This window comes from Salarias fasciatus, chromosome 12 (assembly GCF_902148845.1).
Source record: "Salarias fasciatus chromosome 12, fSalaFa1.1, whole genome shotgun sequence".
NCBI classification, from domain to species: domain Eukaryota; kingdom Metazoa; phylum Chordata; class Actinopteri; order Blenniiformes; family Blenniidae; genus Salarias; species Salarias fasciatus.
In genome coordinates, this window is record NC_043756.1 from 28,495,661 (window position 1) to 28,511,583 (window position 15,923).

General features: G+C 43.1%; 1 protein-coding gene across 1 annotated transcript in view; it reads right to left on the reverse strand.

Moving 5' to 3' along the window:
• adgrd2 (adhesion G protein-coupled receptor D2) overlaps positions 1-15,923 on the reverse strand; it is a 46,836-nt gene that overhangs the window by 24,606 nt on the left and 6,307 nt on the right. Inside the window, exons 2-7 of the mRNA XM_030104933.1 lie at positions 8,990-9,047; positions 8,633-8,872; positions 6,013-6,642; positions 3,916-4,038; positions 3,426-3,520; positions 1,243-1,530 (exon numbers count right to left, since the gene is read on the reverse strand). Of these exons, the coding sequence (XP_029960793.1) occupies positions 1,243-1,530; positions 3,426-3,520; positions 3,916-4,038; positions 6,013-6,642; positions 8,633-8,872; positions 8,990-9,047 (1,434 nt within the window). The remainder of the gene's footprint in view (positions 1-1,242; positions 1,531-3,425; positions 3,521-3,915; positions 4,039-6,012; positions 6,643-8,632; positions 8,873-8,989; positions 9,048-15,923) is intronic.

The following is a 15,923-nucleotide window of genomic DNA, read 5'->3' on the forward strand; positions in this document are numbered from 1 at the left end:
ACAGCGATCCAGGTTCAGGTTTAACTGATCATTTAAATGGGAGCAGGAGTTACATCAGTTAGCACGTGCTGCAAAGACACAATATATATTGGTATTTGAGTTTATAGTCTAAAAGTGTTGAAAAATGTGTTTTAAAGTAGTTCAGCATTAGCAGCCTAGTTTATAACACTGGATCACAATAAGAAGCTTGCTGAAGTTTTTTTTTTTTTTTTTTTCTTAATGCCCAGTCAGGATGTAATAGCAGATTGAGATGCGTTACATTGAGCTGACATCTAAAACATACAGGACAGGAGCTCTGCGGGGACATGTTGGAAGCCTTTGAACTAAATCAATACACTTCTAAAGATTTTTTGAAGTGTCCATGAAAGTGTGGAGCTCTTACAGGGCAGATGGCTGTGAACTGCTCTCAGCTAATGATAACACTGCAATACTACAGAAATGTGGATATTATTCAACACCATAAATTAAAGAGACTATGAATGAAGCTACATGTAACACAACGATAGCGACATCTTTATTCACCAGTCACATTTTCAGCTTGTAGAACATTATAGTGTAACTTGATAACTACACTTTAAGCTGAACAGGTCAACTCAATGTCACACCAGCTCAATGCACATTATTATCACAACATAGTTATGAAATAACTATTGATATATTGATAATAAGCTATATTACTAAAAAAGAGTATTTTTTGTTTTATTAAGAACTTAACGTACTCTCTGTATAATCCTATGCATAGAACTCAAACAAGTTTAATCACCAAATCGATGTAGTATATTTCATAGAATAACATAATCCCTGTAAAATAAAAGATATAGGTTTGAAACATACAGTAGCTACTGAAATTGATGCATCTGAACAGGAGATTGGAGCAAACCCAGATTCCTGATTATTCTCACCAGTCCCTGAACAATAAAACCAATATTACCCAAATACATGGAGAACCTGTTTCTGTTTATACAAATATAACCAGAAACCTATTGACCATGTAAAGATGGTCTTTAGAGGAAAAAAAACAACAAAAAAACTTGTAGTTTTACAGCTTCAATGACGTCCTGATTGTTGCACTGTTGCTATTTTATCCTGCCTGAATATAATTCTTTAATATATACCCATATACACGTTATAGTTGTCATCATCACCTGGTGCACTAAGTTAACATGGACCCTGCTGGATTCCCTGAAGTGTGTGTGTGTGTGTGTGTGTGTGTGTGTGTGTGTGTGTGTGTGTGCGCTCCACCTCTTTGATGGCCTGCCACTTGAGGGCGTTGTCCTGGCTGATGACGCTGTCGGCCACGCTGATGAAGTTCACGCTCAGCTCCTGGGCGTCGTCGTCCCGCCGGCTCTGGTTGACGCGGGGCTGTGAGGGGACGTCGGCGGCCAGAGACAGCAGCTGGATGAGGGCCAGCATGTCGACGGGCTGCAGCCCGTCCTGCTGGGTGTCCTCCAGGGCCTGGGCAGAGGCGTCCAGCAGGGCGCTGGCCTGGGACAGGCTGCCCAGCTCCGCCGGCTGCGGGCCCAGCACCATCTGTGGGAAACCCAGCTGCAGTAAACATTCTCCACATCTGTTTCAATTACTTCATTTTTAATTTATGTGTATGAGGTGAAATGAAGTCGAATGACTCAAAAAAGCCATTTTTACTGCTTGAATCTGACACTGTGCTGCAGTTTTCACTTTTTTTTTTTTCTCGATTGTGGACGAGCCCATTTTCTTTCTAATCTTACTTCGAGAGTCTGCCTGCTTTGTACTGAGCAGACAAAAGCAGTGTGACCTCGGAATATCAAAATCATGGCAGAAAAAAAAAGCATCAGTTCATCCTGCTTCATATGTCGTGCACCTCTCAGATTTTATTCTGTTTTCAGTAGGAATTAAGAGTCTTTGTTTACTTGGTCCATTTGTTTCAGAGTACCTCATCCAGGAAGTTGTGCATGCCTTTAAAAAACACTTAAAAAGAGATTTTAAAACAACTTAATCTGGCATTTGCTTGGACTAATGGTGAACATTAAACCATCAAACTACACTCGAACAATCAGAATTGTAGCGGAGCCAGAGTGGGGGCAAGGGGGCGGTTGCCCCAGGGCCCACAATTTAGGGCCCCATTTCATATGATGTGTTCACATTTACTCGCAAATAAATTATTATAATAAAATGTGCAGTGTGTGCGAGAAGGTATGCACATATGAGTGTGGGCTCCAATTTGCCAAATCTTACGTTACAACTGTTCATGAATGCATCAGAGCTGTAAGCCAGCACTGATTGGCTGTGCAGCATTAACAAATTTTGGTAACACTTTACTTGAAGCCCCCCTGTATAACACATTATAAGTAGTTATAAACACTCATACATGATCACAATGCTTTATAACTCACTATACAGCACTATACAGCATAGGGTTAGGGTTAGGGTTAGGTCCTGGCATTGTGATCATCTATGAATGTTTATAACTATAGCTACACGTGTTATAATGGCATTATAATGCTTTATGAATGTACTTATAATATGTTATACAGGGGGGCTTCAAGTAAAGTGTTACCCAAATTTTTTCTTTGCACTTGATCTGAACTCTTTGGAGGGAAGTTCAACAGTAAGCTAAACACTATGCTAGCCGCTAGCGGTGCTACCCAAATCCTAACATCGGAGCCACTGGTGAGTCAGTGAAACCTTCAAAAATATTATCTTCATTAGAATGCTGTGGTCTTAAACACCTGCCTATTTGAATGTGCCTTGTGTTGCTCTTAACTATAAGAGATCGCCAAGTCTATTTTTTTTCCTCATATGTGAATTCCAAAAGATATAGATAGCGGTGTCTATATCTATCTGAACAGATTGTGTAATTTTAGTCCAGCTGTGTTTTTTTTATATTTAAGCTGTATCAAAGATGGTACAGATTTAGCCAGTGAGTTTTTATCTGAGCTTTCAGCACCATGGACAGCGCACGCTCTGAGACTGACACCTGTCAGGCTGCATTTGTGTGTATGTGTGTGTGTCTGTGAGTGCATATATGTATTTTTCCTCCAGAACAAGTTTGTGAACTGGTTTGTGACTTTATTCTGCTTTCTGAGGCATAGAGGTTTGCTTGGCTCAATAAAAGTGAGCATTAGTGTGTCGTTTGATGGTAGGATGAGATATTATTTCAATGGTAAAATTACTATCATAAGTGCCCGTCGAGAATGCTCCGCCGACAGGCCACCCCCTCTGTACTGAGACCCACGCTCTGCCTCTGCCTCAGAACCATCAATGTAACTGTCAGGTATAGAAAACTACTTGAGAACAAATATTCCCCTTTTCCTCCACATCTGCTCTAAAAATGCAGTGAAATGTAGCAAAAAGTAACCAGAGTAGTTTTTGAGGGGAATACGCCATGTGTTGAGAAGAGGGGTGATGAACTGGGGCAGTCACGGCGTTTGGCTGCAGTTGTGTACCTGGCTCCTGTTGGAGAGCTTCATCAGTTGGTTCATGAATGCAGACGGCTGAGAGCTCTGAGATTCATTCAGCTGCTTCATCTTCAGGTAGCGTTCTGTTCCAAAAACAACATGACATGATGAATGCTGGGGCAGGACGACGAGGGGAGGATCGGCTGCTCACACTCATCATTCAGCCCTGCTCTGCTCAGGAGGACAGCGACGGAGCAGTGAACTCTCAGTGGACTGGATCTGTCCTGTTCACACTGGTGGGAAAGTTCACTTCAACTCCAAAACAATAAGCTCACTTTAAACCCTTCTGAGGGACTCCAGTCTCTTACACTGAACTGAACTCTGTGAAACAATATAGAAATTGGGAATTTTACCTCATTTATGGATTTTTTTTCCTTAAATGGAACCTTTACTACTTCCCACTAAAGAACATGCATCTGATCTTCATTAGGAGTGTTCCACCAGCATGCAGGAGTTAACAGATGTGGAGGAGGCTCACCTCTGCTGCTCCTGCAGACGAACGGCAGCAGATCGGAGCAGTCCTTCAGGTCCAGCGGGGGAAGCTGATCGGAGAAGCCCTGCAGCGTCCTGCAGCCCTGCAGCTCCATCTGCTGGTGTGCTGCTACTCCCACACACACACACACACACACACACACACACACACACACACACACACACACACACACACACACACACACACACACGCACGCACACACACTTCATCATACAAAGTCAGCCTGCTCACTGGTCCTCGTCAAGGTGCTTCAGGAGGTCACTGAGGGGTCACGGCACACTGAGGAGTGATGAGTTTGTCATGCAGCTCCTTCAATACGTCCCTTTCATTGCTATTGTATTGAAAAGCTCAGATCTCTCCAGAGGAAGTGATCCCAGTGATGGGGGAGGCAGCAGTGACGGCTGGGTTCTTCCCCCAGCTGCCCCCGCACCGCTGTGGGAATCCCCCCGACAAATCCACCGCTTCCTGCTCCCGCCTTACTGTCACTGACAGCTCTCGTAGTCTCAGACTGTGTGCCATGGACCTCAGGAAGCCTGGCAGTCTTCACAGTGGGATTTTCCAATATAACTTATAGATTCTTCCATGAACTTCCAGCTATCTTCACTTGTTCAGATGGGACTGAGAACAGTGTTGTGTTATAAAATAGTGTGTTATATAACAATAGTAACTCATAGTTCAGTTCAAACTGCTGAAGACTCTAATTGAATGAAAACCATCAGATACCTGCTGTTGATGGTCTGTTAACTTTAGCATTCGAAATATCTGAAGCTGTCTTAGGCCTCGTTTATGTGACAGTGTTTTCAAGTGAAAACGGAAAACCTCCATCGCTCCATTCACATAAAAACAATGCCGGAGGCACTGAAAACAGAACGTTTTAAAGACAGCTCCCAAGTTTGACTGTCTGCATGGAAAAGGCAAAAAAACACAACTTATCTGAAACGTCCATGCACAAGTCCAGATTCTCCTGGACTGGGTAGTTTCATAGTTGACAGTCACCATAAAACCAATCCAACTCTGTCATCTGTCCATATGAATGTACGTGTATCTGCACACGTCTGTGAGTGTGGATTCTTCACTGAAAAAGAGCCACAGCACCAACCTGACATATGAGTAGTAGTTCTGATGTAGCAGGCAGTAGTTCTGATTTAGCCCCAGCATGTCACAGTGAATGCTGCCTGCTGCCGCAACAACCCTGAATGAACTCCTGACAGCTAAACAAAATATCTCCCACTTCAATTAGCATTAGCATTAGCTTGTATCTACAGCAGCTATGATTAGCATTAGCAGCTTCAAAGGTTGGTCCTTGGTACTACTGTTTGCATGTTGGTGGCTTATTGAAGCCACTTTGTTGCTGTTTTTTCTTGTGATTATTTCATGAATCTGTGTATTTATAGAGACAGAGAATATAGAGATTCTGACCTCCCATACACATAGAGAAAATGACAGAGCCAGATATTACAGAAATAGTCTGAATATTTCTGCAATCACTTAATTTCTGACATTTTCCATTGATTAGGCCTGTTTTGTGGAAAAGCTAATTTAAGATCTGTTCATTGTCTCAGCAACTGCATGGTCCAAATTCACCTGTGTGATGTAAAAGTCTTCATCCACCCTTGTTTGAAAATATCCTCTCTGGTCCTGTTCTGGTTTAGTGATTGCACACAGTATTGCCAACGTTCTCTTTTGCTCCGCTCTTCAGCCAAACAGAATAAACAGAGGAGAATCAAGGAACTTCTTGATTCCACTGGGTTTCCAGTTGGATTATTGCACGTGAGTGCAGCTAGTTTGCCGGCTGGGATGCGTGATGGATCAGTGCACGTGCGTCAGACATGTACTGGCATGAACTCATAATGTAGTGTGGATGGAACTGCGTACAGTGTGGAAAGCATGGAAGAGCCTTCAGGGACAGTCAGTCTAGGAACATTAGTGATCAATGCATACAACAAAATTTGAAACTATTGACCACCATGAGTATAACTACTATTTGAAACAATTGTTAAGCTATTTTGTGATGATGTTGCAGTTTGTCTTACTCTGGCCCTTTAATCCTGACAAAACCTTTTTATTGGAGCATTTTCTCACCTGGACAGAACAGAAGAGTCTGCACCTGTCGGACCACAGGGTGACTGCTGAGGAGATCGAGACTCCAACTGAAAAGTCTTTCCTGGGTCAGGGCTGAACATGCATTGAGGGCACGGACATGTCTTTCTTCCAAAGACGTGTTCCAAACATTCAGGTCAGTGATATTCCCACTGAAAGGTTCGGTAAAATTCCCTCCGAAAGAGTCCTGGTCCTGGCCGAGGATGAGGATCCCGTCCCCATAGACGTCCCTGGAGGTGTCCGTGTTGGAGCTCGTGTCTCTCCTGTCTCCGTCCACATAGATAGCCCAGAGGCTGTCGCTCCGGCGCCACGTGACGCAGATGTGGTGCCACGCTCCGTCGTTGGGGAACCACGCCTTGTAGGGCAGGTGTTTCCCGTGGATGATGAGAGCAAGCAGGATACGGCCCTGAACGTCCACCTGGCCCCGCAGCTGGAACTCGTTGGTGAAGACGGGCGCGGCGTAGGAGAAGATGGTGGACACCTCGTTCCACTGGGGGTCCCACTGGACTCGAACACACACGCTTATGGCCGACATGGCGGGGAAGGACACGTTGACATTAGCAAAGCCTTCCTGTGACTCTCTGGGGAAGTTTAGTGCTGAGAACTGCAGATCTGAACAAGATGAGGAGAAACAGTTGGCTTTAATAAAACAGACATCGACACTATTATCGACAATTCATTGATTTATATCGGACACAAGCAAAGTTTTTCGAGGTTTTCAATAAATAGTCGATGGAACCAACTATCAGCTGAAACTATTCCTTCAATTTGTCAGTGAAAAACTATAAAATGCATGCATATTTAATTCAATAAGCTTAATATTCTGACATTCAGTTAGCTTTCTAATTTAAACTCCTTGTTCCAATGCTATACGTCATACGATAGTCTTTACAGTTTGGCCATTTGTGGAAATTGATTTGTGATGCTAAAAGTTGCCCTGCCTGACCTGTATCAACCAATATCAGCATGAAAATACACCTTAAGATGTACGTATTGAAAAGCATTCTGTCATTGGGTCATCAAAAGAAAGATATGTATTAACACCGATTTAGTTCAAATCATCAAAGATGATCCACAACTAAACATTTTTTAAGAATTATACCTTAAGTGAAATGATGGTGCGGTAATGTAAGGACACACTGTAAACTGAAGCATCACCAAATAATTCATGACAAATATCTACTAAAAGTTACATTAATATTAATGATGTCTTAGTAAAATGCTGGTTTCAGCATTGGATACACAGAAGTTCGATTACTGAGAAAGGAAATGCAATTATGCATAATGCTCACCCAAATTTTATAACTTCAGCCACAATTTTTAAATCCCACTCTTTCACTATTGGTTTGAATGGATTTATTTAGATTTTGTTACTGATAGCTTTCCTGAAAAGATACAAAAAACGTAAAAGTGAAGGTTTTCTGAATCCAAACTGCAAAAAAAAAAAAAAGTGTTTTTACTTGAAATGCTGTCAAGTAAGTGGTGCCTAGAAGTTATTGTGATGAGAATTATGAACAGCTAATCATGTCAGTGGTGACCAGAAGGAAGTTAAAGCTATAGTGCGTAACTTCGGTCGCCCTCTAGTGGAATTCAGCGTTCTTACAACAATAAAGCCGGCGCTTCTATATGACGTGTCCCCAGTGCCCCCCATCTGCCACGGTGATTCGCGTTTCCACAGTGCGAATCACAGTTGGAAACAGTTTTTATTCTGTGTGAATAAGGACAGCTGGTGAAAAAAAGATGAATTCTTTTGAAGAGGTAATTATTGTTTTTTTTTTTTTTTTTTTGCCACAGAAACGCTTATTACAAACGGCAACAAGGCGCCTGCTAATCTGTAACTGACAGGTTAGTGGATGAAAAGACCCAGTGGTCGTCAGAGGAAATGATTTGTTGTCCGTTGATCTCGAGTAGCTGGTTCTTGATGAAAAACGAAGTGTTACCTACAGGAAAAGGGTTTGGCGGCGGCGTGCGGGGGGGGGGGGTAGCGTGTGGTGTCACTGCTAACACTGCTGGCTGCTAACACCGCTAATGTTGCTAACGCTGCCGGTGTTCGACGGTCTGAGAGGTTTTTTCTTTTCCCCTCTCCGTTGTCCGGGTGCTGCACAACTTAGCGCGAGCAAGGCGCCCGGACTGAACCCTGAAGTAGCATGTCGCTTCCTCGGTCTGCCTGAGCCTGTTGCTATGAGACGCTCTGCGCGTCCTCCCCCTCCCTTCTTGTTGTGACGTAAAATGCGTAATGTCGCCGGTCGACATGCAAAGCAATAATTATATATATTGAAAAATCCTGCAACATGTTAGAGGAGCCAATCGGCTTAATCTGCATTTTGTCATCTCCTCTAGTAGTGGCTTGGCTAAAACGGACGTTCATAGACATTTAAAAGTTACGCACTATAGCTTTAAAAACAGTGCAACCACAAAATATTTTAGTAGCTTTACCTTACTTAACATGACTGAAACCATGTTTCTTGATAAAAACATTGTTTCATGCTGAAGTCAAGCAGAATCAGTTGCACGCAGATGTCTAGATATATCACTGGAGTTGGAGAAAAGCAGAAAGTCAAGTTTCTGCATCCTTATTGAGAAGATGTTGCTCTGCACTCACACTGCTTGGAGAGAGCCACGGGCTGAGCAGCTCCTCGGCTGTGATCCCTGACCCAGACCGGAGAGCGAAGTCCAGCCTGCCGGAGCAGCTCCAGGGCTTCCTCCTGGTCCTCCGATCGGTCCAGGGTCACCAGGGAGCTGAAGCGGCTCCTGCAGAAGCTCTCGGCCCGGAGGAACGACAGCGAGTCGTTGACCAACTGGAGGGCCCAGCGCGACGTCAGGAAGAGCGCTTTATGTTGTCCTGGAAGACCACATGTGCAAATCAGCAGATTGTGAGCGAAAATTGAGGAAAAAGGTCAAAAAGTGGCGAAGGCAGCTCCAGGAATTGAAGCTAATTAAATGTGATGAACAGTCTCACCATGTGAGTCCCCCACTCTGTCTGGCCCAGCATGTGTTGGCTCACTTTCACACAACACCTATAGAGAGGAGAGAGTTACGTTGTTCCTATTCATTTTTGGTCAGAATTTCGTTTCGTCTTCTTTTTTCTTTTATCTCTCAGCTTGCATTAATTGTACAAAGTGAGGAGAAAGGTTATTACCACAAAGACGAAGAGAGAGAGTCCTGTTACAAGGGGTCCGCTCATCTTGAAGTTCCAATAAAACCACTCAGAATCCAGCCACTGCTTACTGGTGTGCAAGATAGTCGTCTTTTAAATGCGACTTTGAGGAGTTTACGACAAAAGAAGCCAGAAATATTTGAACTTTCATTCTGCTGGTTTCCAAACGTCTTTTCGAAAGACTTCTGCCCCGATGGATTATCGCGATCCGCTCAGTCGGAGAATCTGTTCTTGCCTCCACAGTGGCACCAAGTCTGGGTTCAAGCTCCACTTCGACAGAGATGTTTCCACTCAAATCCAGCTTGACTTCCCTGTCCAGTGCCTCAGAGTCCAACATATCCAGCCAACCATCCAGCCACGTCTTGGATCTGCAGACTGGGAAAGAGCCAGCGATCCCAGTGCATCTGTCCAAGAGTTCTTGTCTGTCTCCCGCTGCCTTCTCCCTGCAGACCCCACACTCCTCCCTCCCTCCATCCCTCCCTCCATCCCTACCACCCTGAAGCCATCGGCCTTTGTCATGCAAATTTTTAAAAGAACCCTTCTTACGCAAGCAGTGTCAAGCATTTGGCGCAGAGAGTTCATCAACAGCAGCAGGGCGGCGGACATTTTTACCACCACACCGCCTTTTTTTATATCCTCTATAGGACTCTCTGAACTTAACAGCAACATCTGTTTCATTGCAGTAACTTCATAGTGAATAAAATATTATTATTGCTCATGAAACCGGCGCATGGTAAACCATTAAGTTTGTCTTTTTTGGGTGGATTCGATTAGGTCTTTCGCAAAATGCACTTGAAAATCTTTTGCTTGCGTTTAATCGTAAAACGTATTTCCTGAATCAACCCCATGCCAAACAGAATGACTTATTTAATGCATATTTGCAGATAAAAGCATTAAAAACGGTTGCAGCGAGAAGGCCATGGTTCAAATATCAGTCTGGCCTTTCTAGTTGGAGTTTGCATGTTCTCCCTGAGTTTCCTCTGGATACTGCATTTTCCTCCAGTTAAATAATGATGCTAAATTACCCCTGGATGTGAATGTCAGTGTGTGTGGGTGTACCTTCTCCCTCTGTGTTTATACTGGTGGGTGCATCCTGCCTTCACCCATAGTTAGCTGGGATTTGCTGCAACGCCGATGAAGTGGTGCAGGAGATGGATGGATGATGATTAAGTTGAAGATCCTGTATACTGGACTGAATAAATCTCTAGAAAATCAGAGTTTGTCAAACATCAAGGAAAGCCTAATAGAGTCATATCATTTGCATACAACCAGTATTTCCATTACTATCCTTGTTAGGATGATTATTTGTCATGATTATGAACTGACTGACTTTGAAGCAATTTAATCTGTAAACTGTCTTAACTAGTTTCCCTCAGCGAACTGAGGATGAATGTCTTTTAATCTAATGAGGAGTTCAGTATCAGCCGAGAAAGCTCTATTCTCAATTCTTCCTCGCAGTAGTTTATCGGCATGTCAGGGGTTCTGAACTATGAGAGTTGAATAAGAGCAGATTCAAGGCGAGACTGGAAATGACAGAAAGTGAGGTGAGAGTGAGGACACAAAGCTGCGAAGCTGCAGAGGTTTTAAAAAATATGAGAGTTGGAACTTGTTTCTTCTGTGAACATGAAAAAAGTCCAAGTGATGCATTGATGCTCTCTGTTTTGCTCATCAGCCAACTATTGGCTTTACCACTACCTGTAACTGTTGTTACTGTTTTACTAAACTCCTGTTTATTGGAAGAGTGAATTATTCATCCTAAACTCAGCAACACAACAGATACAACTCTGTCAGAAGCATTAGAAAGCAAGTTATAGTTAAAGAAAGGGTGAAACTACACTTTTAAATCCAATTAATGGTAATAATAGTTGTCCAAGCATCCAAAGGTGTGTGAATGTGTGTCACTGTGTGAATGTGAACAGTGTAATGTACTGCAGAGACTGCTCTAGCTGTGGAAAAGCATTAATGAAGTGAAATTCATTTACTGTATTTTGTATCAAAAGGTTCCATTAAAATTGGCTTTATGCTGAGATTATAGTTATTTTTGCCAGTTATTTTGATTTTGTGAAACTATAGACATTTTCATCATCTGCATCACAGCAAAGAACATTTAAAAGTTTGAATTTAAAGGTTGTTATGACACTCCCAGTTCAGTAAAGCAGGATATACTTTATGACTTTTCGTCTGTGTATAAACACAATGCATGAATTCTCTGGAGTGTCTGATTCACAGATTATTGGAATGAGGCCTTCACAGCCCCGATGCCCAGAATCCAGATAAAGGTGGATTGAGACAAAGTGGACATCAGGCCATTAGTATTCCACCTCAGTGTGAAAACCTGGACAGGAGCCCAGGGGAACAAAGCCCCCTCTGGGCTGAGACCCCTGGACATCGCTCTCCCTCGTGCCCTCCTCTGCCGTCACCCATTCATCTCACTGAACAACAACGTTCCCCCTCAGTCGCGTCGGGCGTTCAGACGCCGCCGTGAAGACTCGAGCATTTGCTCGCTTGTATTTGCTCTGAAGAGAAATGGGCGCAGAACAACAGGTCCTGGAAGCTTTGCTGCAGAGTACACTCTGGGATTTATGTGCCCGGGTGTCAGTTATGAATGAAAAAATAAATGGCTGTCTGGCTCCGAGTGGCAGACTGTCTCCTCCTCTGGACAAAGAGTTTGGCTTCATGTCATTTTGAGGAATTCAGATGTTCTGCCAGCAACTCGAAACACACAAACTGAAGAGAATAAAAGAGATGAGTTATTTTGAATGGAAATAGATCGAGAGTCGTAGTAGAGAAAATTACCAACAGATAATTCTGAAATACTTCTTGAAGACAACAAACAGAAGACATAAAGAGAAAGTCAACTGCAAAAATCTGTTTCTTTTTCATTTGACAAATATGTGAATATAAGAGGATAAATAAGTGGACTTATTTCTAAAATCAGTCACGATTGACTTTACTTCTATTATGAATTCTACATTGTGTTTGTTCCATGACTGTTATGAGCTTTTCCATTGCTGTGGGTCTTTTCAACAGGTTGGAAAAGCTTTTTGCATCATGTGAGCGTTACAAGTGCTACGAGCTTTTGAATAAATATTGTTGGCTTTTGCATCAGTGTTTTGATTTGCATTTGAATTGAGAGCTTTTGCATCTGCTGTGAGCTTTTGCACTAGTGTTGTGGGTTTTGCATGTGTTGTGATCTTTTCTAGGTATAGGTGTTCTGAATAGGCGTTTGTTTTTTATGTATTTTGGACTTTTACAATATATATGTGTTACAAGCTTTTGTGTTAAGTCAAGTGGGCTTTTGCGTGCACTGTGAGCTTTTAATGTTGTTTTTTTGCATTAAGGTATTTTGCATTTGTGTCGTGACTTTTGCTTTCATGTTGTGGCTTTCCAGTGTGCTGTGAGCTTTTCATTGGCATTATGGGCTTTTGGATTATGCCCTATTGGATTTTGCATTGGTGCTGCAGATTTTGTGTGTGTTGCGATCGTTTCGTGTTGTGCACTTTTACATTGGTGTTGTTGGGTTTTGCATTCATGATGTGGGTACTTGCAATAGTTTTGTGACTTTGACATGAGTTTTTTGAATTGCAGTCGGATTTTGAGCACTTACATTGGTGTTACAGTTCTTGCAAACGTGTTCTTTCACGTCGGTGTTGTGGACTTTCACATGAAGCGTTATTTAACATTGGTTGTCCAACATTTGCATAAGTGTTATGACTTGCATTGGCGTTATGGACTCTTGCATGACATCATAATGTTGTTTGAGAATTCCCTGCTAAAATCCAATTACAATGGTGTGTCCGTTTAGATTCAACAAGAGACACAGAGTCTTTGCATTTCCATCCTGAAAAGTAAAAAAAATACACAAACTACAGACTGACTCTTGGAAAGTTTGCTGTAGATTTAAGATACGGATAATGCCAAGAGACACTTTCCCTTTTTGTGTTACTTGGCACTGAATATACACAATGCACAGTCTGCTCCAAAGAAACATCTGCAATACTCACTTCATAAATAGAGCGAAAACTTACTTTTACAGTGAAAAGTTCAGACAAACACTTCACAGCATGAATCGGCTCCACACAAGGATCGTTTGAAGGTTTCATCAGAAAAAAGCGGCACTATCAAAAGCCAATGTCAGAGATGAATTTGAACCTTCATTGGAGGGCTTCAGATTTCTCTGCCTTTGTACAGATGTTCCAGTAGCTGTGGTACGAAGGTCTGCAGCTGATTTGGTTTCACTGTGAACATTTCTGATGCTCACTCGCATCCAGCGAGGAAAAAAGAAAAAAGTTTTGCTCTGGGTAGCAACACAAGTGTTCATTTACAGCTGATTTGTTGTACATTAGTGGACACAAATCAGTGGAGCGGCTCCCAACAACATAAATTTGGTATTTTTTTTGTGTTGTGTCTGAACGACTTGTTTCCCTATTGTTTCTTTCTGTCTCATTTAAACCAATCCAATGTTGCTGAAACTACACAAATCACAGCATAACCACATTATTGCACTTTTACAGTTAAATCAACCAGCTGACTAAAAGACTTGTTTGATACTAGTAAGACGATAATCAACGAAAATGGTAAAATGTTACAGTAAATTTAAAAAAATAAATATGTACAACATAATCTGATTATAGAAAATATAATTTTACTTTTATAATCACTCTATAAAAAGTCAAAATAGATGTTGGAATTCATTAGAATAACTGGATTAGAATGATTTAAAAGAAATCTTTATGCATATAAAAGAGGCTGGAGACCAGATTATGACCTTTGAGAGCATCTTAATGTCGGATTACACGCTGGTCACATGGTGTGTTTTATTCCTCTAACAGTTCAGCGAGCGTTAATCCCCTTCCAGTGGGTCTTTATGGGGACGTTCGACTCATCGTTTAGCCGCACTTCCCACAACTTTATAGCTTTGATTCACTCTGGCTGTTGTCTGGCTGCAGCCGGCCCGGCTGACTGTTTTACTGTCTTTCAGGTTTTATGGTGCACAACTTCACCGCTTTGCAGAACTGCTTCTGTCAGTAGAATATCCAGACGCAGCAGTTGATGAAGGAATAAAGTGAAGCATTTACAACTAAAGACCAGTCATCTATTAGGATTATCGAGCATCTCCTTCCCACTGATAGTTACTTTACAAAGTTACTTATTATTATTATTATTACTTATTATTTATTAGTAACTATTTTATTTTTTTCCTAAATTTCTGCCTTCAAAGATTACAAAAAAGAGCAGTCCCTAGAGAGAGAAACATGCTTATCAAAAGCGGCTCGGCTCACCCGGAGCGAGAAGGAGCGGGAAGACGTCAGCAATAGTTACGGTGCAGCAAATTCCTGAGTGGGTCAACTCCAACCCAGTGAACTGGGTCATAAAAACAGTGGCAGTCAACAGAAATGCATAGCAAGAGATGCTGAGGCGCGTCGCTGTGCATCCCAGAGCAACACCACCTGATAAAAATACAAAGACGGAGCGCAGGGCCCTGACCCATTTAGACACATTTTAACTTACAGTATATGTTGACATCAACAGATCTGTCTTATCATGCAGACAGACGCAACAGTGACGCTGCGCTGGTGTTTTTTTAAACCGGCTCCAGGTCAACTCAACACAGAGAGATGAGCAGTGAAATACTGCAGAGGGCCTTTCTCGGGTTTCTGGGGGCTTCGGTTCTTCACACTCACATAAATCTCACCTTTCGTGTGTTTTAAACGCTCTGAAGAGCGCTCTGGGTTTTTCCCGGTTTATTCTTGTAATCCGTACATCTGTTTTTAAGGCAGTGACCAAAGGCTCACAAAAAAAAAAAAGAAAAAAAAACAAGGAGGCCCGGCTCTAATTGACCTCCTCCTCCTTTCTGCTGGCTCCGTCCATCCACTGTAACTCGGCCGCTGCCACCCAGAGTATCTCCATGACAACCTGGGGATTGTGAGAGAGGTATGGAAACGTCAAACAGTCGGTGGGCGCGCATCGGCGCACACAAAAGGCCAGTGACCGAGATGTGGAGCGAGGATGAAGGCTTTTCCCAGAAGAGCGGGCCCAGCGGAGCAATGGAGGGAACGGGAAGGAGGACGGGGCGCAGAAACAGACATACCCCCCCTGATGAAACCCCCCCCCCGCTGTTCAGTTACAGAACAGCCCTGAAGTGGCTCCTCGTGCACGTAAAACACAGTACTCAGGGGACGGATTCCCACAATTTAAATGTTGCATGAAGAAAATCTCATCTGAGTGAAGGATAAACATAAACGTTCATATTTGTGGATCTGTGGGCCGAAAATGGCTGAACTCCCTTCAGCAGAAACAAGCGCTCCTGTCCGGGTGGCACCGAGTGTTTGTCCGCTCTAATCTGGCGCTCGCAGATCGCCTTTACGGCCGCCCATCGCCCATCAATCAGGCCTCGGCAGCAGGGGTCACGCCGTCGCCACGGAGACCGCCTCTAAAAGCAGCCACATAAACGATGCTGGGTGTGAACATGAAACAAAGACCGAGATAACGACAAGAGGCGAGTCCGGGGGGGGGGCGGAGGGCATGCTGGAGATCCGGCCCGGGTGGGACGATGCTGACTAGAGACATGCTCGAGCCGATAGCAGGTTTTCTTTCCAGTATCGAACGCCATCCACTCACTGATGCTGCTTCGCCCGTCAATAAATCATCAACAATGAGTAAATTCGAGGACAGCTCTGTGACCAGAGGTCGGTCTCTGAATCTCCCACTCTGGCATTCTATAAAGGGTTTTGTC